This window comes from Pleurodeles waltl, chromosome 12 (genome assembly GCF_031143425.1).
Source record: "Pleurodeles waltl isolate 20211129_DDA chromosome 12, aPleWal1.hap1.20221129, whole genome shotgun sequence".
NCBI classification, from domain to species: Eukaryota; Metazoa; Chordata; class Amphibia; order Caudata; family Salamandridae; genus Pleurodeles; species Pleurodeles waltl.
In genome coordinates, this window is record NC_090451.1 from 655,963,226 (window position 1) to 655,988,657 (window position 25,432).

At 44.2% G+C, this 25,432-nt stretch overlaps 1 protein-coding gene across 1 annotated transcript in view; it reads left to right on the forward strand.

The window, feature by feature from the left end:
- Window positions 1-8,780: 8,780 nt before the first annotated feature.
- The window catches only part of LOC138268576 (unconventional myosin-Ie-like), a 110,362-nt gene continuing 93,710 nt past the window's right edge, over window positions 8,781-25,432 (forward strand). The window contains exon 1 of the mRNA XM_069218355.1: window positions 8,781-9,277. Within this exon, the coding sequence (XP_069074456.1) occupies window positions 9,275-9,277 (3 nt within the window). The 5' untranslated portion in view covers window positions 8,781-9,274. The remainder of the gene's footprint in view (window positions 9,278-25,432) is intronic.

The window sequence follows — 25,432 nt, forward strand, 5'->3', positions numbered from 1 at the left end:
GGGCTGCCAGAAAACGGGCAAACTCACACACTTCTGGGGATGCACCTCCCCCAGATAAAGAAAGTAGGAAGTTCGATGCAGCCGGGAAGAGGGTTGCTGTCCAAGCAGCAAACCAGTGGCGCATCGCAAATTCACAAGCGCTGCTAGCGCGATACGACAGAGCCCACTGGGATGAGATGCAGCATCTCATTGAACATCTCCCAAAAGATCTGCAAAAAAGAGCAAAACAGGTTGTTGAGGAGGGTCAAAACATTTCCAACAATCAAATACGCTCCTCCATGGATGCAGCAGACACGGCCGCAAGAACCATTAATACGTCGGTTACCATCCGTAGGCACGCATGGCTCAGAACGTCTGGATTCAAGCCAGAAATTCAGCAGGCAGTGCTTAACATGCCAGTAAACGAGAAACTTCTGTTCGGTCCGGAGGTCGACACAGCCATAGAAAAGCTCAAGAAGGACACTGACACTGCCAAGGCCATGGGCGCACTCTACTCCCCGCAGAGCAGAGGATCTTATAACACCTTCCGCAAAACACCTTTTAGAGGAGGGTTTCGGGGTCAGGCCACACAAGCTAGCACCTCACAGTCCGCACCGCCCACCTACCAGGGACAGTACAGGGGAGGTTTTCGGGGCCAGTATAGAGGGGGGCAATTTCCTAGAAATAGAGGAAGATTTCAAAGCCCCAAAACCACTACCAACAAGCAGTGACTCACACGTCACTCACCCCTCCCACACAACACCAGTGGGGGGGAGGATACATCAATATTACGAAGCATGGGACAAAATAACTACAGACACATGGGTCCTAGCAATTATCCAACATGGTTATTGCATAGAATTCATGCAATTCCCTCCAGACATACCACCAAAATCACAAAATTTATCAAAATACCATTCACAGCTTCTAGAGATAGAAGTTCAAGCACTACTGCAAAAAAATGCAATAGAATTAGTACCAAGCACACAAATAAACACAGGAGTTTATTCACTGTACTTCTTGATACCAAAAAAGGACGAAACACTGAGACCAATTCTAGACCTCAGGGTAGTAAACACATTCATCAAATCAGACCACTTTCACATGGTCACACTACAAGAAGTGTTACCATTGCTCAGAAAACACGACTACATGACAACCCTAGACCTCAAGGACGCATATTTCCATATACCAATACATCAATCACACAGGAAATATCTAAGGTTTGTATTCAAAGGAATACATTACCAATTCAAAGTATTGCCTTTTGGTTTAACAACCGCTCCAAGAGTATTCACAAAATGCCTAGCAGTAGTCGCTGCACACATCAGAAGGCAGCAAATACATGTGTTCCCGTATCTAGACGACTGGCTAATCAAAACCAGTTCGCTCACACAATGCTCAAACCACACAAATCAAGTCATACAAACCCTCTACAATCTAGGGTTCACCGTCAACTTTGCAAAATCAAACATTCTGCCAAGCAAAGTACAGCAATATCTAGGAGCCATAATAGACACGACAAAAGGAGTAGCAACGCCAACTCCACAAAGGATCCACAATTTCAACAGGGTCATTCAACACATGTCTCCAAACCAAACAATACAAGCAAGAACAATACTACAGCTCCTAGGCATGATGTCCTCATGCATAGCCATTGTCCCAAACGCAAGACTGCACATGAGGCCCTTACAACAGTGCCTAGCCTCACAGTGGTCTCAAGCACAGGGTCACCTTCTAGATCTGGTGTTGCTAGACCGCCAAACTTACCTATCGCTTCTATGGTGGAACAGTATAAATTTAAACAGAGGGCGGCCTTTCCAAGACCCAGTGCCACAGTACGTAATAACAACAGATGCTTCCATGACAGGGTGGGGAGCACATCTCAATCAACACAACATAAGAGGACAATGGAACATACATCAAACAAAACTGCATATAAATCATCTAGAATTATTAGCAGTTTTTCAAGCACTAAAAGCTTTCCAACCAATCATAACCCACAAATACATCCTTGTCAAAACAGACAACATGACAACGATGTATTATCTAAACAAACAAGGAGGAACACATTCAACGCAGTTAAGCTTGTTAGCTCAAAAAATATGGAAGTGGGCAATCCACCATCAAATTGGTCTAATAGCACAGTTTATTCCGGGGATCCAGAATCAGCTGGCAGACAATCTCTCTCGAGATCACCAGCAAGTCCACGAATGGGAAATCCACCCACAAATTCTGAACACCTACTTCACACTCTGGGGAACACCACAAATAGACTTATTTGCAACAAAAGAGAACGCAAAATGCCAAAACTTCGCGTCCAGATACCCACACAAGCAATCCCAAGGCAATGCCCTATGGATGAACTGGTCAGGAATATTTGCTTACGCTTTTCCTCCTCTCCCTCTCCTTCCTTACCTAGTAAACAAATTGAGTCAAAACAAACTCAAACTCATTTTAATAGCACCAACGTGGGCAAGACAACCCTGGTACACAACACTGCTAGATCTGTCTGTAGTACCACACATCAAACTGCCCAACAAACCAGATCTGTTAACGCAACACAACCAACAGATCAGACACCCGGACCCAGCATCGCTGAATCTAGCAATCTGGCTCCTGAAATCCTAGAATTCGGACACTTACAACTTAGCCAAGAGTGTATGGAAGTCATAAAGCAGGCCAGAAGGCCATCCACTAGACACTGCTACGCAAGTAAGTGGAAAAGATTTGTTTGGTACTGCCATCATAATCAGATACAACCACTAGAGGCAACTCCAAAACATATAGTAAATTACTTGCTCCATTTACAAAAAGCAAAGCTAGCCTTCTCTTCTATTAAAATACACCTTGCAGCAATATCTGCATACCTGCAAACTACATATTCAACTTCCTTGTATAGGATACCAGTTATCAAAGCATTCATAGAAGGGCTTAAAAGAATTATACCACCAAGAACACCACCTGTTCCTTCATGGAACCTAAACGTGGTTCTAACAAGACTCATGGGCCCACCTTTCGAACCCATGCACTCTTGCGGAATACAATTCCTCACCTGGAAAGTTGCCTTTCTCATCGCCATTACATCTCTAAGAAGAGTAAGTGAAATTCAAGCGTTCACAACACAAGAACCTTTTATACAAATACATAAAAATAAGGTCGTCCTACGACCTAATCCAAAATTTTTACCAAAAGTTATTTCTCCATTCCATCTAAATCAAACGGTAGAACTACCAGTATTCTTCCCACAGCCAGATTCTGTGGCTGAAAGAGCACTACATACATTAGATGTCAAAAGAGCATTAATGTACTACATTGACAGAACGAAGAACATCAGAAAAACTAAACAGCTATTTATTGCATTCCAAAAACCTCATGCAGGTAACCCAATATCAAAACAAGGTATAGCCAGATGGATAGTTAAATGCATCCAAATCTGCTACCTTAAAGCAAAAAGACAACTGCCCATTACTCCCAGGGCACATTCAACAAGGAAAAAAGGTGCTTCAATGGCCTTTTTAGGAAACATCCCAATGCAAGAAATTTGTAAGGCAGCCACTTGGTCTACGCCTCACACATTCACCAAACACTACTGTATAGATGTGCTATCCGCACAACAAGCTACAGTAGGTCAAGCTGTATTAAGAACTCTATTTCAGACAACTTCTACTCCTACAGGCTAAACCACCGCTTATGGGGAACTAACTGCTTACTAGTCTATGCATACCATGTGTATCTACAGCGACAGATGCCATCGAACTGAAAATGTCACTTACCCAGTGTACATCTGTTCGTGGCATCGGTCGCTGAGATTCACATGGACCCACCCACCTCCCCGGAAGCCTGTAGCAGTTCAGAAGTTACCTTCAATTTTGTACATTTGTATATATATTACTTAATCCTTTAATAGGTACATACTTACATTTTTCATTGCGCGGGCACTATTACTATAGTACAACTCCTACCTCACCCTCTGCGGGGAAAACAATCGAAGATGGAGTCGACGCCCATGCGCAATGAGCACAGAAGGTGGAGTCACTCGGTCCCGTGACTCGAAAACACTTCTTCGAAGAAAAACAACTTGTAACACTCCGACCCAACACCAGATGGCGAGCTCATGCATACCATGTGAATCTCAGCGACCGATGCCACGAACAGATGTACACTGGGTAAGTGACATTTTCATTTCTACTCACCTGATGCACAGGAAAGCCTCAAACATGTTCCAGCGATGGGTCTGATGGACTTTAACATTTCTTTTAGGAACACCTCACCTTGACACTGTACCATGGAGAGAACAAGAACTGATGGAGATTAGTACCATAAAATCTAGAAAGTCGCCTTTGCATCCCATGGTCAACGCAGACTCAGCCAGTGGTCAGTATGGGGCAGCTGAGGCTGAAGGCAACCATCAAGACCAGCCCCACACCTATAACTGGCCCAACAGAAACACTTGCAAATGCAAACACTAACATCTCTAATCCTGTGAGGCAAAGTGAAAAAATGAAAACTAAACTGGTATGAACTGATGTTTCTTCTCCTGCATGTATAGTTGGTTATCCCTGCACTCCCAAAAGCATATTCTTCAAAAACCACACATCAGCTTCAAACAAGCAAAATAGTTGAGCTCCGAGCAGCATATGCAATTCAGGGAGGACAATATGCTGCTAGTTTGGTTCCCTCAACAGCAACCAGTACCCATGATTAACTCACTCACACATACTAAATATCAGGCAATGCACAGCAACGTAAAGACAGACGTGAAAACTAGCCCCCTTGTGGTGCATAAATAAAATCATCAAGGAACAACCGAAGGACGTCAAACAAGGAAACAAACTACACATAGGAAAATAAATGGCCCATCAGATCAGAAGGCAACAGACGGAAGCTGCAGAATGATAACACCTTAAGGGTTGCAGGTGCACTTCTCATCTTTTATGAGCCCAGCTAGATACAAAAGGACTCGAAAACATCTAAGAAGAGTCAACATAACTCACAACCACAGCATGAATTGTCTTGTTGGGTAAGGTGGCTTTCATTTTCACTGACTTGCACATGTGATCTTGTTGTCTGCTGGAATGAGACAGGAGGGCCTTACTAAGTTGCTTCAGCATCTTCTTGGGCGGTAGACATGCTCTTTGCCTTGCAGACGAATAAGAGCCCAGGACCGGTGGTAATGGGGGGCATGGTTCGGCCCAGATGTATGTATATTGTGGGTCGTATCTATTGTGTTCTGTAGTTGCGTGTACAGTAATACCCAACTATGAACTTAATTCATAGTCCCAAAAAAACTGGTGGCCTGTAGTGGGAGGAGTTTCTCCAGGATGAAAATATGTTCTATTTGGAGAAAAAATGGATTTCCAAGTGCAATTACTCATCGTGAAATATGAGCATATGCATAAATATACCACTGTTACATATAAACATGTGAAAATGACTTCACATGGAAGGAACTTGGAATTCACAAAACAATTACAGATTTCTACTTATTCATTTAGAAATTGACTTCAATTACAGATGTGTGCTGCGCTGGATGTGTATAAAGTGTGCAGTTGAATGTCCTGCATTAGAAGGTGGTGGCCTAGTGCAAAAACTGATGAAGGATGCAGAGTCCCAAATATGTAGAGTCTAGATAATGGCATGTATATGGTATACTTTCTTCTGTACTTCTATGGTGCGTGCAATGTTGTGAGTTATATGGAACCTGTTATGTCATTATGCTCTATCCAGGTCAGTTGGAGTTTCTGTCTACAGCTGGGGGATGTGTTGCATCCTAGCTCCTGGTAGGGTTCCCATTACTTGTTCCTTAATACAGCACCTGCTCCTGTATCTACCTGTCTCCTGGGTCTTCTTACCAGAGTCCATCTTCAAAATGTAGCAGTTGTGATGAGTGTAAACTAAAGGTGCTTGGAGGGGACTGAAGTGGAGATCCGTGTAGCTTGCAAGCTGAAGCAGGATCCCCACCAGTGGCGCGACACCGTGCAGCGCCGAGGCCGAGCACAGCAGCTCCATGAGGAGTGTGCAGCAGGAGTGAGCGAGAAGGAAGAATTCTGTTTAAAGGTGATTGGCCAGTCTTGCTCAGTGGCTAGGTGCTGGAGGAAGGGTTACTAACTCGGTTTAAGAGAGGCCCTGTTTGTGCCAGAGACTCAGCAGCGCAGGCGGTGCCAGGACCTTTCATCCAGGAAAGCTGAGGAGGTGCTTGTTGCAGTAACTTTAACAATTTTGCATTTGGAAAGCCTGACCCATTTCAGCCCAGGATCACAAGGGCCGTTAGGGCAGTGTGAACAGCACTGTGGTTCGGGATGCTTATGTGACATTGCTGTGCAGCAAAGGGAGCGTTGAACTGAAAGAAAAGTGTGGTTCTGCCTCGTCACAATATGTCAGCTGTACAATACCAAAAGAAAAGTGCAGTGTTTGAAAGGAGATTGTTTATACACACTCTGTGGGGACCATTAGGATTTTGCTTTCACTTTGGTTTTTGGTGGAATGGCCGCTGTCAATGAGTACATCATGTTGCAGAATGAGAGCAGCTTCAAATGGTGGTGTTTCAATAGAAGCACTGTAATGTAGGCACCTGGGGGAACACATGTAAAGAGAATGAGAGCGCTGGAAAGCACATGCTCTATGATAGACTGCTTAACAGATAAGAAACAAGCATTTGCAATGCGAGGGGCCTCGGGTTTGCTCGAGTTAGGGTTATTAGCATTGTAAATTCCTAACTGGACTTTTCTTGCCACATAAATTGAAAATGAAAAGTAAAACAGTTGACATAAGCACACCAATTCAAAGCACTACGACCGCCATGAGTGTGAAGGAGACACACAAAAGGAAAATTAATTTTGCTTGCAGTCAAATGTATCGGCAATCATGCAATTATCCATGTAGCAGGATCGATGGCCACAGCGGTAACAAAACTGCCCCAAGGAGGGACAAATATAAAGCATTTACCAATGATAAAGGATTTTATAAAGGCATGCCCATGATAGTGATGGGCATGCGGAGGGGGTGGTTAAAAGCCCACAGATAGATTACAACAGGCCAGAGCGCTTGCGCGTTCCACCTAAAAACTAGTTCTGTAAAAGGATTTGAAGGACACAAGTCAGCCAGTTAGAGAGATGGTAAAGAGGTTATGTTTCAGAAGGGGGACAAAACACAAGGTCGACAAGCTGAGACCAGGAAAGCCCCTGAACAAGAAGGAAGCAATGAGACTGAATAAATTCAACCAATGGTAAGCAATAGGGGGGATGTAAGCCCCCGTAAATTCTTTGTAAGTCCACAGTAAGTGTTTTGCAACCGCCAGCTTGCGCTCCCTGGCAGGCTCGACCAAAAGGGCTGTACCAATTTTCCCTACTTGGGAAATACAGGCTGAAACCGTAGCTGCAATGCCCCTGGCAGCAACTTAATAATATTTGTAATAATAGGCATCACCAAAGCCGCATGATTTCTCACTCAAATTTCTGCTTTAAATATATGTAGGAAAATCATCTATTTTCCTCCAAACACCAGCCTATGAATTCTTAAGTTAGATACATTTTAGCCTTAATACGCGATTTTCAATTTTGGTGTTCTTTTATTAATTGAACCAAACAAAAGCATCTAATTTTGTAGGCTAGCCACCTGCACCCAGGAGAGCTATTTACAGGTACTCAGAGAGCAGCCAATAGCTGGAGAAGACTGTTCTGGCCCCTTCAAAAAACAAAGTGGATAAATCCACCTTCTGTAGAGATCTGCTTGTATTCTGCAGTCAACAGATGCTGATCCCAATGACGAAGCTGAGTGTGCTAATGCACTCACTGCAGAGATACGTATCTGTCATCATCATAGGTTCCAATCCTTGTAAGATAGATCAGTGGACTAATGCGGCTACTGCGGGGATCTTTGTGTAATCTGCATGTCACAAGTTCCAGTCCCATTTAAGACATCTTCCTCCCAGGAATGCACTGACTGTAGAAAATAATGTGACTGCTGATTAAATACTGCAATCTTTCCATTTTGATGGAATGTAAACAAGTGATATTTAAGAATTCAAATAAAAATAGAATTATCAGTTAAGTGTGCGGACGGCCAAAATGTTTTATATGCTGTTACATGTAGGGTCGATGATAAAGTCACAGGATATTTTGCTTCTATTAGCCAAGCCTCTGACTTCACCCCTTTAGACCTCACTTACATTTCTATATATTTATACGGCATCACAAGATCAATTTAAAGAGCCCCCATTACCCAGCCAATGCACACTTGCCTAACTCAGGTTTTCCTACGTTTTAAATATATACATTTTTATATAGAGCGGACCTTAGCCAAAGGGGGTAGAGCCCTTTACAATTAAGGTATCGGTTTACAAAGACACGTGGTTTTAAAGACATAAGATTCCAAGTCAAAAGGCTCAGATGAGATATTCCCTAAATGTATAGATGTATGCGCATAACTGGAGGTAGCCTAAAGACCCCCCCCCCCCCCCCCAACACAATCGATAAGGGTAGTTAAAGCCATGTAAGGGATCATTGTTGAGGCTATACCAAATATCTCTTTTTTTTTGGGGGGGGGGGGGGGGGGGGTTGAATTCTGATTTGAAGATAGCGGTCGAAGTGGTGGTGCGTAATTTCGGGAGGTACGGAGTGGTGGGTGTATCTCCGTTGCCAAAATACAGGCTTTGGTTTCTAAGGCGTTCTTTTCGAATATACGGAAAGGCCAGAAACAATATTTTAGGGAGCGGCGTGACGTTTAACGCGTTAACATCTGAAACGGGTGTATTTGCGTTATAGCCAAAAACACTTCCGGTGTCAAATCAGCCGTGAAGCGCCCCAAAGTCGTTGCATAGGGGGCAAGTGATGTAATACCTCGAGTCTGCTCCACGGCACGGGTTCTGTTGACCTGCGAGCTACCTCAGGTGTAACTCCAGCGTGTAAGTAAAATTGCAAACTGTTTGTCAGGTGGCTACAGAGGCGCCTTGAGGTCCAGGTTTTTGGGCACCGTTTTTACCGAGCCTGAGCCTGGAAAGTCCTCCTGTGCAAACCCCGGGCCCTGCCTCCGCCCCCGGCCGGCCCCACCTCACCTGCCCGTACCTGCCCGCCCAGGCCCGCCCCGATAGGAGGGCCTGACACAGGCCGGAAGGGCTCAAACCTGGCCCGGCCGCCCCAAGCACCCGCGCCCGGGACACTACAGGGATCCGCCCGCGCGCCCGATACCCGCAGGGAACAGCGGGGACCTTGCTGTGCGACCACCACACCTGTGGAGGACCCCTGCCGCCGGCGCCGCCCACCCCCGAGGAGGACCGACTGCCCCAGCACGAGCCATGGTGAGTGTGTGGTGGAAAGAGGAGGGACGGAAGTGACCTGACGGGAGACCTTCCCTCACGCCCCTCCTTTCAATCACGTTTTCCATAACAAAAGTACTCGCTTTCGTCAGTGGCCAGTGTTTGTCGTGTATTTTCTTTAGCAAAGGAAATGGCCACAAGAGAGGAGACGGGTGGGGGGGTGTGTTTCTTTATTCTCCAGAGAAAATGTGGGATATTTGGGCTCATGAGGTGCTTGTGGAGGGACAGGTGGTATTTTGGCCTCAGGATTCGCTATTACCCTCCATGCAAATGAAACAATTGTCGGCGAGGTGCAGCCCAGTTGTGTGGTGTTTTTATAGCACACATTTAGTTGCAAGTCAGCTAGCAGTTTACGACACCTGCTTAACTTAGCAGTTTACGACACCTGCTTAACTTGAATCACCTTTTGGAATAAAAGGGACACCTGTGGGCGGAGATTACAACCTGGCATGTTTGACACTCTTAGGACGCGTGGGATGCTTGGATAAGGGCATGCTTTGTCATCGAGACGAAAAAAAAGCTCACACGAGAGGCGATGTTGACTGAGTGATCTATGGTCATTATGTACCTTCGAGAGGGAGGTGGCATCCGTGACACCCCCTTTCCTCTGTGGGAGACCTGAAATACTTTAAGGCTTTTCTCCAGATCGTCTTCACAGTGCCTGGCAATGAATGCCAAAAGTGAGATTTGGTGTTCTCCGCCGCAGGCCTGGGATTCTTGCAAATATTAAAAAGACTTCCTTAGCTTTCTTCACTCCCCGGTGGTAGCGAGTGAAGCATTAAAGGCTTACTAATAGGATCTATGGAGATTGTATCTATAGGTTTTATATTGAACACTAGCCTGGTTATGAAACACCAGAGAGCAGTGCAAGAATCGGGGCATGGTACTGTGTGGATGGGGTATACGTACAATTGGTTTACAGGTAATGGAGCCTTTTATGTGGCATCTGCACTGCAGGCAGAAGATGGTGTTAAGACCAGATGTAGTCTTCCTTGAAGAGATTAATTTTTCAGCTCATTCCTGAAGCTGGGGAGTGAAGGTGCTTGTCAGAGCTACCAGGATGGAGATACATATTCTTGTTACCAAGCTGGAAAATACTTTTTTTCTGATCTCTTCCCTATGCGTTCTTGGTATAGAGTCTGGTGTTATCAAAACTGCACGAGTTATCACATTCAAGAGCGACAAATGGGCAATCTTCTATATTTCATTTAAAATATTTTCTTTTTTAAATCTTTAATATATTGTCAGTAATTTGGAATAGTTGCAATTAGGATTCAAGGTGAAAACCTGAAGTGACCAGCACTTATGATACTGGCATATGGCCTTTCACAGATTTACAGGGTTGAGTATTATGCAAAACTTGTCAGTGGCAGTTGTCTGTATTAAAAAGGTCTGTATTAATACCTACGCGGACTTTGTAGTCACACTCATGTTCTATGTTGACATTGTTTGAAGATCTGTTTAGTTCAACAAATCACTCTTCTTGTTGATGGATGTGAGAAGTCACTGAGACAACGACAGTATGGAGCGATGCAAAGTGCCAGCTAGCATCATGCGGTCTATAACTGTAGTCCCATTTATGTCTAGCATTTGTTTCCCATGTGTTTTATTGAGTTTTGCTTTGGCAAGTTGGCCGCAAACCACAACATTAGTTAATGAAAAGATTAAGCTTCCCTGTCAAAGTTGTTATGGTTCTACTGAACTTCCGTCTGATCACTGCTTTATAGAGGAGGCTACCAGCTAAACATAGCTGGCCCATGTTGAAAAGTCAATAAGTTTTGTTGAAAAGTTTGTGTCATGCTTTTGTGATATCTAGCGCTAAAGATACTGCTGATTAGCTGAAAGATCACTGGGTGAACTTAATATTGAGGCAACTTTTGGTGCTGCGGGAGACGTGCAGCTCTAGGAACCTCAGAGTTGGTGCCAGAAGTGACTTAAAAGGCTCTTATCGCAGAATGTATCAATTGCACTGGAAGCATTGTTCCTAAAAGGCATCAGGCGTCCTGCGCATGGTGTTAAAGGCTCTACAGCGGATAGGAGATCCTGGGTTTGTAATGCCATCCGAGTTGCAGGATCTGATAGGCTGCTGGGTGTTGGATGCCATGTTTAATGTTAAAGTGGGTGGAGTTGGAAAGTGACCCCCAAAAATCTTCTGGCACTATCTGAGAGCACTAGAGGGGCTAACTGTTCCTGGGTCACGCTACCAAAGAGAGATAGGATAAACGGCAATATGGAAAGCATAAAGCCTTTATACATGCAAATGAGCTTGGCAAGGTGTTCTGTGTTACATTCTCCTTAGGCCCTGTGATTGGTCAGTCTGTTCAGCCTTTTATCAGTAAATGACCCTCATTGGAGCAGTTTCTGAGATTTAAGGATTTATTCAGTAAAGTGGTAACCGCTTCAGTTGGCTGATACTCCTTTTTAACTGGATGCTGAAGCATGCCTTAACTATGGTGGGCCAACGCAGCACTTCAACCACCAGACTGATCCCAACTGTAGGGGGAAGGGTTACTCACAGCACCATGGTCCAGGAAGCACTCCTTAGGTCCACACCTATTACGCATGGTGTTGCGTTTGCATGTATGGGCTGTCTGTAGTGCATGGGAACTGGATGGGGATCCATATTCAATCAGTGAGGAGCTTTAATAGACATTCATCCGCAGCGACTCAGGAAAGGAGACTTTTCACAGACTGCCTTTCCATATAAACTGAGAATAACAATGGCATGAGCAGGCTGTTTGTGTATTGCAGTCCCAAGCCAGACATCTCGAAAATGTCCTCTTTCAGTGGTGACATAGGAATTTGGCACTTATTTCAGGGAAGATGGGTCATGTCCACTGTTGACACTTGGTGGAGAATCACAGTACAGCATTTTGGAATACCTCGAAGTCTTCATCAATTCAGCATCTCATTCTTCCCACTCAAGGGGAAAGGGAAGAGGCCTTTTTTTAGGGGATCACGTCAATTTTAGACCATAATGAGAGAGTACATATACCTCACAACAGGGCTAAAAAAAGATAACGGGTGTGACTGTAAATGTGTTAAATTGCCTTCGTCCTTGCGTCTCCCCATTGCTGGGCAGGTTAGATCACTCACCCAAGATCAGGGTGAGGTGGTACCCTTGGGACCATATCTTTACCCTCCCACCAGCCAAATCCAAGGTCTTGGCTGGGAAGCATTTCAAGAAATACACACTCCTGGAATTTTCAGGGAAAGTGAAAGACCAATTTAAACTTTTGCTGCATTGAGCAGCCTCAGTGCATCTGTAGTCCAGACTCTTAAGTAGATCTACTTAAGTCTGTGTGAGTGTTTTTTGTTGGGGGAGTGTAAGTAGCTAGATGTGTTTTTCTTCAAGATCTTTATATACCAGCTGTAATTAAGGGGGAAAGTTGATTTGGGGTTTTGCCCCCCATTGACTTGACTCAGTGGCCATGGATGTTGAACCTATAGGCGAATGAACTAGCAAACCACACCATTCAAACTGTGAACTCAATTAACCGTGCCCGAAGAACCACTCAAAACAGTGACTCCTTGTACAGGCTGATGTTCTATTAGGGTCCAACTTGTTTGCTCATTTAGTGTCTGCTTACAGAAGAGACTCCTGTGCCCTCAGTGCCAACTTTGATGGACTCTGCATTTTGGGTGCCTAGAAGCTGTTCAGCACAGTGTGCACCATATCGGAGGATAAACTCAAGTCACTTGTTCAAGCTGTATGCTTCCATGGTATATAGTGCTGTGACATAGCATCGACATATTTTGTTCCACAAAGCAAATATTAATTCTCCTGAGTATTTGGCACGATTGCAGGGCCACTCCTGACTTCGACCCATGACCAGGGTACTTAACCAACCCTCATGGGCCACTCAATCTATCCATCGTTTTGTATTTTCTCTACTTGACAGTCGCTGTCCCTGACAGTTTTTTTTACAGTCTGACAGTGTTTCTGTTTTGAAAACATGTTGGCGTCTTTTATAAATGAAAAAAACATCTGTGGGTCATGTTAGTATCCTACATTTGCTTTTCCTGTTCTCATTTCACGGTCCCATCTTCCCCTCTAGATATATTTTGTAAGACTTGTCAGCACCCTAAAACCATTTTCTATACCTACAATCCGCCCTTCTAATGGTTAAATGTAGTTTTCTGTGGATAGTGGGAAGAGGATGGGAGGCTGTGAGGTTGCTGAGTTCTGACAGCAGCGTGTGCCTTAGTACTAGGACTGCACAGGACTTCTTTCTTTGTAAGGTCTATCGGTGTCCTCTTGAGAAGTTGCTTTGAACCTCTGGTCTGGCTTTCCAAATTTTAGAGATGGCCTTGCCTCAGAAATGTCATTGATGATGATGCCTGTAATATTAGGCATGAAGTCACGAGCAGTACATGAAGGGCCACGTGATTCCCAACTATATCTGTGGAATTTCAATTTTTTGTTTGTTTTTGGATTACAATCATAATGTTTCAGGAAATGAGGAGCACAGGATTTTTGCATACCGTTACTAACTTACTAACCTTAGCAAACAACCATAACATTCATAAATAGAAGTTTTTCAGTGAACTTTTTGAGTTCAGCAAGAAAATTTAAAGAACTGCCTGGATTTTGCATAGATCACCTGCCCGCGGTGCTCGCTTAGCAGAGTAAATGGCCTCTTGCGAGGTAGTTATTTCTGCCATCCCAAGTGGCAGATAACTCTAGCCTTGCCCACTGGAGTATTACAGATGTAAAGTGGCAGTGATGTTTTCCACATTAATGTTTTCACAAATGTTCTCGAATTCTTTGAGTGAGGAAATCACTCAGATAAGCAAAGTTTTTGTCACTAGTCCATGACTTTCCAAATCAACACTCGGGCCAACACACAAGACAAAACGCCTTTAAGGCAGAGCCGGAGACAACCATAAAACATTCTGCAACAACCTTAAAGTTAGGCCCAAGAGTGCTAGGATTGGTCTCACACCCTCATTGGTGAATAACAAAAAATATGAATAGACCACTGCAGTGTACTTCATAATGACTAGCAAATTCATATAATAGAAAATACCTTTTCCATGGCTGCTCTTCTCCTTTGGAGGCAGTTACGCAGTGATGGAAAACCGATATTGAGCAATGCTCAAAAATCTGAAAACAAGGTGGGACTTGTACAATGGGCACGAGGACTGTGGGTGGACAGAAGACCTAGGTTGAAGTGCATCCACAAGGTGCCCGATCTAATTTTATAGGTGCTGACCTCTCGTTTGATTTTTTCCCACCAGGCCAGACCACCCATTATTACTCATGGTGTCCCCCTACCCCAGTAAAACAACCCTTCTCGCAGACCCCACCCAGGTGCGTCAACACCTACGTCCCAACGAGTACATCATACTTTTCTCCTGGCACCGCTGACCTGTCGCTGCCATCTCCCTTCTTCGCCCTCCACCTTCCCCAGATTTTCTATCTCCCAATAGTTAACGACACTGCAATAAGGCGCAAGTGACATTTACCTATCTACATCACCATGACCTGTATGGTTCTTCACTGTACCGAACTTGGTGAAATACGAACATACAATTCTATGATTCCAATGCATCAACATGTGACTATATATTATGTTCTTTTTCTCTTCCATACCGCAACAACGGAAGATTTACATTGCCAAACTTGTCAGTTACAATATAAAACTCAATAAAAATGTTTTGGAAAACAAATATTACTCATGGTGGCAAAGTCTGTTCAAAACACCAAAAAGTCAGCTACCAAAACAACACGTTCATTAGCCTACACTGAAAGCATTACCTGTTCCAAACACATTCAACAGGAAACCTGTTCAACAAGAGGACAACAGCGAAGGAAAGTCCAACCGAGTTAGGCTGGAATGAAAAGAGATCGGTGACAGGATAAGGTTTTTACGGTATAACATGTGCAGTGCAATACACACGCCCAGAGCTTTGATCTGCAGCCTATATCTGAGCCCAGATCGGGGGTGTAATCAGAGGCTGTAACTTTTATTTTTAATATTAGGAAGGGGGACTGGGTGATTGCTCCGATTTTGACATTGAGACAGTGTTTTTTTCCTAGAGCAAAAGTTTTTTTACTTCTGCATATTTATAAATTGTGAGCCAGGCACAGAATGGCCACAGGCCCCTGTGCAAGAAAGCTGTTTTAGGAGGAAACAGTGTTATGAGAATGGCATCAATTAACAAAAGTAAGCATAAGGTATACAGGCTACAGCTTTAAAGTGCTGCAATTATCTACTTAAAGTCCATTGATACATTTTTGAAGAAATTGTATCTGCTTTCACCAGTGGATTTTCGGATAGCCTGCCAGCATTTCATGCTTCTTCGTGCAATTGGATGAGAGCTCCCCCATCATTGGGGTGGTTTGGAGAGTGAAGCTTGAACACTGGAGCATGAGTGTGGAATACACTTCCGGTGTTAACTGCAGGGAGCAAATAAAGATTCATTTCACGCATCTGAGAACAAAAAAACAGTATAGGCTCTCATATTTCCATGTGGCACCCGAAGATCAAGCAGGAGAGACTGCAGTTTTGTGCACTCTTTCAAAGCACCCTGCTTTTGCTTATGCTCTGTCATGGAGTAACCATGACCAGTGCCAATTAAAAACTAAATTGCTTCTGTAATCTGCCGGCTTAAATTGCAAAATTTAAATTCCAGAGTGTAAGCAACCTCAGCAAAGAATTTGAGTTGACCCACACATAGGATGTTTCACTTGAGTCTTTTCAAAGAGGCAGCAGACGAAAAAATGGAGTATGTTTTACAAGCATAAAAGTGTGTTCACAGGGACTCTTCGGCACAGTAAAACAAACTGGAATGTGCCTGCCCAGGGTGAATATGCAGTGTTGTAATAAAAAATGTTGGAGCTGCAATGGTATACTAATGTAGACTAAATTAATTTTGTGTTGTAATACATTTTCCCAAAATATGGTGGTAGAAAAAGCACTATGGAGAAAACGAGAGCCGGACGTTAGGAAATCCTGAAAAAATATTCTGTGTGGATTCTTTTCTTTATTTGATGTCCTAGTAGTTAAGACATTTCTTTGTGATGCTAACTGCATTTTGCTTTCGCCTTGTTCACTCACTTGACCTCACCTACCCTGCGCCATCACTTGTAACACCTACTCAGGAATTGGACTCGCCATTCCTCTTAAAGAATTGTAGCTCATTGATTGAGATAGCAAGGCAATTGAATAGGATAGAAAGTGCAACAGAAGAACATGTTTTTCTAAGTGAACTTTTTGTGTATTAGAACTTTTTGTATATATTGTAGAGCGAACAGCAGATCCCTTAAGTGTCCCCAGTACATTAGATTGAGAGATGGCATCCATATTATGAGCAGCAGTTTGTACACAATGTAGTAGGCTTTGAAGCATAGCCATCTTGTCAAAATCCATTCATTGATCATACACAGGCTTTGTCCACCTTTTAAACCACTGCCTCTACTTGAAGCAGTAGACTGGGCCTCCTCTTTTGAACAGTAGTTGTTGCTGACTAGAGTAGCCCTGACCATGGTCATTTTGCAAACAGTGGTTTATGCCGCATACAGTAATCCTGGTACAATGGCTTGTGATAAACAAATTTACCTTCAACTGTGATTGGCTACTTCTGTTTTTTTTATGTAAAATGCTTCCCTATGCTCTGTGTGCACAGCCCTGTCAGAGGATACACTTGCGATAGGCGTGTGAATTCTGTAGGACTTAATAACTTGTCTAAAACATACAATTGATAAATGTAATGAAAGCAGGATTTCATAGAACCAATAAACCCATCAGTCTAGGAGCATGGAAAACTTGCAAGCCCATCTACTTGGCTAGTTTCCTTCTTGCCATTTTTGTATATGGTCTCTAACTCTACATATTCATTTTCTGCCCTTCAGTTTGGGACATATCTATCTATTTTTAGGCCTGGCATTAGCCAAGATCTTTTTACTTTACTAAAAACAATAATATATATTTTTAAGACTTTCAGCCAGCCCCTTTCTGTTGTCATTCGCATTTTTCTTCTGCCCACTGCAGCATGGGGCAGTGGGCCAGCCCACTTCAGCCATTGGCTAACTTCACTGTGAGTGATGGCATTCTGCTCTTTCACAAGGTGCACATTCACACGCTAAGCAGTTTCCTTCAGGTCAGGGGTCTACTTTTGCGATATGTGCTTTGTGGGACCAAAAACTATTTCTGCTTTTAGCCAATATTTTCTTTTATATTGTCAAAGACCCAACAGTAAAGTTAAAAAAAAAAAATGACAACACAATTCTTGTCAAAGCCTAAAGCCTGGAAACCAATGGTAGTTCTATTGGCGGTGCTAGAGCTTGTAAACTTCTCTGTATTTGCTTCTAGCAGCTGCTGGTTCGCTCGCTCTGCCTAGACTCAGATGTGAGTGACAGGCTTGGGAAGAAGGATGCATTGATCCTGGCATACTGTGGCAGGTTCTGTGGGTGGAGCCCTACCACCCCCAGGTTTAATGTTTAATATATAAGAGTAATGCAAGGGTTTGGTCTGAGGTGTGCCTGATTACTCATCAGGCCAGGCATGCAGTTTCTCCACCGCTGGTGTTTCTGAAGCATGCTGAAATTACTCACCGCAGGCCATGGATTTTGGCGGACAGCATGTGGTGTTCTTTAATCCGGGAGCCTTAACATTATAAAGCCACTGTGGCGTGCTGTCAGTCTCAATGCTTCCCGGTGACCTGAAGTCTCGTGAAATTTATCGCTTCACTGGCAGTAGAGATGCACTTTGTACACACCCTCTGCTCTGCCACCAATCTGAGATCTAGTTGTAGGTGGGGAATAGTTACTGGTTGTCATCAGCATAACTTGCCTGGGTCTGAACTGTTACCACCCCTTCCAAGGTTCTTCACTGTACTGTGAAACCAGAAAGCGGAAAAGACAACTTTTCTTCCAAGATTGTCTGTTTTTTTTTTTAAATTTTTTTATTTAATCCTTGGCAATGGACTAGCCCTGTACTTCCTGGACTAGGACATTCCTGTTGGCACACATGCCTGTCTCCGCCTGCTGTTTAGAAATTGCTGTTTCTCAAGATAAAACGTCAGTCTTTTTTTCCTCAGTGACTTGGGTGCAAGTTGTGACCCTGGTGAACAAATGGTGCATGGATTTGCTACCCTTGGCAAATTCACACATTTCCGTTACTCTTTGTTTTTTCTAAATGGGGAATCGTTGCTCCTTGTAGTTACATGTGTAGCAGACTCGACACATAACACAGCATGCCATGGGGATTGCTTTGTTGAAATGATGTTGAATTGCAGTGTTGTCTTTGTGGTGTTCCATGTAGGGAAAATCTGGCGCATTGGTGCTCCCTGGTGGAGGAGCTTCATGGCACTACCTAGTTTAGCCTTTCCCTAGAACTAGCCCCGGAAATGACACATGGCCCCCAGGCACAGCTTCTAAATAGCCAAAATCCCATACTGAAGAGATCTTTGATTGGTGATATTTCTGGATTTAAGATGTGAAATACTTGTGGTGCAAATCACGCTTGCATTAGCAACGAGTCCCCTTCTTTAATGTACCTTCTACTGCTCCTCCCCATCTGATCATTTAATCCATCAACCCTGCACCACAAAAGGGAACTTGGTTGTCCAATAGCTCGTCACACAAAGTTGATTTTACCAATTGGAATACACGTCATCCTGTCAAGGATCGCTGTAGTGTATTATATTAGCGTGTTGCCTTAGCACATTGAAGTTAGTCCTATGTTTTTTTAGTTTTTTTTTACATCATCACCTAGCTGGCACATACATGTTTTTGTTTGTATGTTCCATGTTCTAGCTCTGCTCTCTGCGGTTTCCAATCAGAACAGCACTGAGCAGTTACAGCTGGAAACACAGGAGGAGTTGGGCTGCTGGACGTGGGTTCCTCTGTATCTGGATCAAAGTTACTTCAAATTTAACTTGGTGTCAGTTTCTTCATCTCAACAGTTAGACACACAATAAAATGGAAGCAGAGATCTTTGGCATGGCTATTGTGGAAAGTACCCTCTTTTTGGAATGGTTACCCCACTTTTTGCCTGCTATCAGTGTGCTTAGACTGTCTTCAGTGGGATCCTGCTAACCAGGACCCTAGTGATTGTGCTCTCTCCCTCCAAATTTGGTTACCTTGGACCTTTGTACACTCCACAATTGGGGACACTGGTGTCCCCTTAAAAGGCCCTACTATATGCTACTTGGGTAACCACAGCAGTGGTATACCAGGGGTCCCCCATAAGCTGCAGAATGTATTTTGCCACCCATGGGAGCCCATGCAAAATGTGTCTACAGGCCTGCCATTGAAGCCTGCGTGAAAAGGTGCATGCGCCTTTTCACCACAGGTCACTATACCAGGTCACTGTAAGTCACCCCTACGGTAGACCCTTCCAGCCCAAAGGACAGGTTGCAGGTCCCTGTGTGTGAAGGCACCTCTGCATGAGCAGAGGTGCCCCTACGAACTCCAGTTCCATTGCACTGGACTTTGTTAGTGCGGGAAAGCCATTTTACCCTTGTACTGGACACAGGTCACTGTGTCCAGCCACATATTAGTAACTCCGAACCGGGGCATGTTTGGTATCAAACATGTCGGAATCATACCCCAGTACTGTTGTCAGTATTGGTTGCATGAGAGGGGAGGCAACACACTCTCCCTTGGAAACCGGTGTTACAAGGCTTGGGAGGGGTAGCCTCCTGTGGCACTGGTTTGCTTTGAAGGGCACATTTGGTGCCCTCCTTGCATAAACTGGTTTGCATCAGCTCAGGGACCCCCGGTCCCTGCTTTGGTTCAAAACTGGATAAAGGAAAGGGGAGTGACCACTTTCCTGTCCATCACCACCCCAGGGGTGGGGCCAAGAGGTCCTCCAGGTGGCCACTCGATTCTGCCATCTTGACACCAAGATGGGCAAAGGCCCCTGGGAGCATGTGAGTGGCCATGTCAGGTGACATCAGAGACCCCTCCTGAAAGGTGGTCACCATGCAAGGTGACCAAACCCCCTTTTAGGGCTATTTTGGGAGTCCCTTGTGGGTGGGTCCGCAGGTTCGATGTGCAAGACTCCATCGGGAGTCCTCTGCATCATTTACTTCTGCCCCTGACCACTGGAACAGCAACTAGACCCTTCAGAAACCGACAAGTCTCCTGAGACGATCTCGCCTTTCATCATTGTTTTCCCTGCTCATTCAAGCAACTGAAACATTTTCCTGGCTGTGCATCCTCTGAGGTCGACAAGACTTCAGCTGCACCAAGAAGGAATCTCCTTTGGAGTGAAGTAGTCACTCCCCTGAATCTGCAAGCACCAACAGCAACAACGTCTTACTGCGTGGATCTGTTCTGCTATGGAACTGCGTGGATCCTGCATCACAGGTTGTGGTCTGGAGTGGTTCAACTGCTGTCCAACTTGAAAGACGGTGAGCTATTGCCTCTCCTTGCTACACAGTACCCCTGTGCATTACGACTCTTGCAGCAACCAAGGCTTGTTGTCTCCTGCTCCAAGGGATCTTCACCCCCAGCACTTCATCCTTGCAAGGACAGTCTCTCCTCTGCTGCTCCAGTGATGTGGGTCTCCTCTACGGGAATGCTGATTGGGCCTCACTGCAACTTGCTGTGTCTGCTGCCAGTGGATTGCCTGTAGGGGCTGCAACTGCTTTTGCTGGCTCTCCTGACTAGAGTCAACCCGGACTCCCCTCAAAGGGTTGATTCCCCTGGACCTTGTTGCTCCTCTTCAGCCTTGCAACTCTTCTGTTGCTTCCTCTTTCATTTGCTAAGGCTTGTTGGTGGTTCTCCTGACCACTGTCCATCTGCGACCCAATGACGGACGTGGGACACTATCTGCACCACACAAAGGCCTCTTCAGCAGCGTCTGGGCTCCACAGCTGGTTGTCTTCTTCCCCCGTCGACCCGGATCTTCATCCACAGAAGGGTGGGGTAGTGGCTCCTGCTCCGACTGGACACTCCATCGTGGACTGGACTCTGCCCCCTTCTTTTGCAGGTCCTCTTCTTCCAGAATCCACTTTTGGGTTTTTCTGGTCTGGTCCTGTTCCTGCACAGTATATTTTCTAAGTCCTCTTGTTAGTCCTTGGGAAAACCAGGTACTTACCTCTGCTCTTCTGATCGCTCGGGTTCACTAAGGTACTCACCTCTTCTCCTGAGTTCTCCAAGCACCCCTCTAACTACTCCATACTTTTGGGTGGGGGGACTTCACTTCGCATTCCACTACTTTAATATATGGTTTGGCCCTCCCCAGGGTCCTAGTTATGTTCTACAATTTTTGCCAATGCTTGTTGTTTGTATGCTAATTTCTGATTGCTACTGTATATATACATATATATATAATACCTCCGGTTGAGGGGGAGGACTGCCTACAAGTAATCTAGTGTAGTGTTACTGTAATAAAGTACCTTTATTTTTTTTACTTTGTGGTTCCTTTCATGTGTGGTAATTTACTGGGTGACTATTGTGGTAGTGTGTTTACTCACCTCCTAGTAGAGCATTGCCTATACAGTACTTTAGTAATTGTGTTACTATAATAAAGTACCTTTCTTTTTGTAACACTGTGTAGTTCTTTCATGTGTGTAAGTGCTGTGTGACTGTATGGTATTGCATAAGCTTTGCATGTCTCCTAGATACGTCTTGGCTGCTCATCCACAGCTACCTCTACAGAGCCCTGCCTTCCTAGACATTGTCTTCGTTCACTAACAGGGGCTGCCTGGACCTGGTATAAGGTGCCAACACCATAGGTGTCGACCACACACCGGGCCAGCTTCCTACAGCCATCATTTACGAAATCCTGTTACAGTGACTCCGTCCCACCTCAGATGCTTTCCGGCTGTAAAACTGTGTGAACACAGGCAAGCTGCGGAACACTGCTGGTCTGGAGACATAGGGTGGATGCCAGATGAGAGAATGAGAATCTCCTTCAATTGTGTTCTTGAAAATGTATACAGAGATGTAGTTATGCTAAAGAATGGAAAGAGACCCTCGTATCCAAGTAATCACAAGAAAGGTATTAAGCACGTTACATGGTAGAATGCATATCTTTTCTCTTTTAAAGTTAAAAACGCTTGTCCACTTAGCCAATCTTAAACCATCAATGATTACCAAGTTAGATGACGTCTGGTTGAGATGTAAAACTTATTGTGACATTTTTCACCAGATGGCCACTGTGAAATTTAAAGACAATATACCCAATTACAATTGTATTTTACACCCCAAGAAATACTCCACATAGACTAAATTGCACCTAACCAATGTTTTGCTTCTAACTATGTGCATACAATTTGTGTAGACTGCTTACCGTGCTGACATATCCACAAAATAGGTACACTAGGTGTAAGAATAACAGATGCGTTTGAGTGACCATCACCTTAACAAAATACCAGTAACTAACCTAAAAATTAGCTGAGCCTGTGGTTATCAGTGGGGACAGGAGGCAGTAGGTCCCAAATGGCCTCGTCCCAGCTTCTCAAGGGTTTCACAGAGAAAACAAGGGCTTGTAAAAAGCCACCAATGGTTAGGAACAGAGTGGCCTTCAGCCAGTCGTGGCAGCATTCAGGCCAGAACACATAGACTTTCTGAGGAACATTTCATGTTGTTAGATGTCATGTCTTGTGATGTGATATGATTTGTTGAACATTTGATCACATAACTAATTCCTACCTGCATTGACCTTTTGTTGAATTGATGGGCAGCTAGAAAACCAACCACTGCTTGTTTTTCTTTGCTCTAAATTAGGTGTTTCTTCACCCACCTCAGTAGGACACAACTCAGTCTCCTGTTGGGGACATACTCTGTTTATCATGTTTCTTACTTTCCTTACATTTCTGTGTTGAAGATACACACCTGTTGCCTTTGTTACCACCACCACCCCTACTGCCTGTTGGAATTTCAATTAAGCACCAACAATGAAGTAGGAAATGTGTCAGTGCATAGTTTCTTGCCCCTTGTACTATCAGGTCGGTGTTGACCAGTTACCAAGCTTTCCTGTATCGTGCACACTCTGACCTGTTTCACCTTGCCTTTGGGAGAACTTGGGACAGGAATGTCCAGCTTACGACCAGGAACACCCCATCCAACAATATTTAGATGATATCAACTTAAGATAAATTGACATGCTTTCAATCTAAATTCATTCAATTTACATATTTAGTGCTTATCCTGAAAAAATGACTTGGTTAATGGTGATAGATAACAACTTTCCTTTATGAGGTCGAAGACTTACTTTTTGTCCTCAAACTTTGACCAAGGGCAACAGAGGAAGGCAGAAAAAGGAGGAAGGAGGAGGAAGAGAAAGACTGAGTGGAAAAAAGGGAGTAGGGGAGAAACTGATGAAAAAGAACTTTCAAGCGTGAGTAACAGGGATGTGAAGTGTATGGTGGTGAATGAAGACAACATGAGGTTGACTCGAGACTAGGCAGCCTTGGGATTCAGCAACCTGGTATCTGGCAATGGTACACTTCAGGCCCCTGCACTTACAGTCCCCTGTGTACTAGAGGAGTTAGGAGCTCTCTGTCATACTGCAGAGGTTGAAACTCATGTAGACTAGCTTCCACTCAGGAGCACTGGCGGACAGTGTTGGGGTCACATCTTATGTCCAGGATCTGTACTGCTACACAGGGCTCTAAATGTTTTCCAGTACACCTTGCAAATCCCATGCTTAGGGCTTGATTACGACCTTGGCCGATGGGATGCTCTTGGATGGGAACTCTCCAAGGAAGTCTTATATAAACTGGAACAACGACCTGAATGACTTACCCAGAGCTCTGAGGGAGTTTGAGTATTTTGTGTTGCTGAGCTTTGATTAAGTTTGGGTTATATGAGAAGCAGCACTCCTATAATGTCTGTATATAAACAGGGACAAAGTTAAATAAGTTTATGTGTATCTTTAGAGCAGACCTGAGTGAGTATCTGTACTACCTGGAGTGATTTCTGGTATTATTGTTACTGACATTTGTAAAGGGTGCCGCCTGCCATTGGCACGGCTCTGCAGAGATTTCCACACTCCTGGGTCACTTTCCAAGCATTGAGTGAGGTTTGCTTTACCCTGCTTTCAAATATTTTAGACAGACCCAAAATGTACATACACAATGTACAACTGGATTCTCTTTCCAGGGTGTTGAAAGGCTGTTTTTTTGGTTGTCTTTTGTGAGCTTGCTTACACTATATCTATTGTCTCCTATGGCTCACTCAGTCTGGGTACCGTTTATGGTTCCTGGCTATTAATTTCTTCTTTCACCCTTATAGTACCCCTACTTGTGGATATTGGAACTGTGTATTTGCTCTCTGCGAATTATTACTTATTTAAATGTTTGTGCGTTCAAAAATACGGGTGGAACACATCCTTCATTGTCCAACCAGAGATTGTGTGGACCATGAATATCAGAGAGTAGAGTCGGACTCAGTCTTTTTCACTGCACAGTGTATATTTACTGGTTTCAGAGACTCACAAAGAGTTCATCTGGTCAGTATCAATATTCACAACTGAAAGCTGCATGTCTGTGTTTCATAGCACATATGTCAGCATTTGTAAAGTCACTATATTTTTTATTCCCTGTATAGAGACAGGCTGGTTTAAAAATGAAGCCCAGTAGAAAATGTTATTAAAGACACTTATTTTTGTGACCGGAATGTTGTTGTTGTGTTTTTTTTTTTTTTTTTACATCATTCTACTTTTACACTGAGCAGTTTGTTTTTAATTTTAATATATGAAGGTCGAAGGTGTTGGAGAACTTTACATGAACACTAGTTACATTACACAAGGACACATAATTTTAGTAGGCACGGGGAGATTAAGTGATTTGCCCAGAATCCCAGGATGTTGAACTGAGACTCAAATCTGTTTCCCAGTTCCATACTCAGCAGCCCCGGCCGTTATGACACATCGTCTCCCAAGACAGGGAAAGGTAGAAAGGAAGAAAGAAAAAGACAGGACAACGGTGAAACAGGGAGTGAAGAAGGATGATAAAGAACCTGGAAGAGTGAGCCACAGAGACAGGAGGTGTTTTTGTGGTGAAAGAAAAAGGCATGAGGATCATTGGCGTGCGCCGCTTGGGCATGGGTCCAGCACCTGCGCAGTTTCTGGATGCTGAGACTGCACTGCGCGGAGTGCAAAACCTGACACTGGTGGTGGTAGGAAGGTCCAGTTCTCTGTGCAGAGGGTCCTCAACCTGACAGCCCTGTCCGTC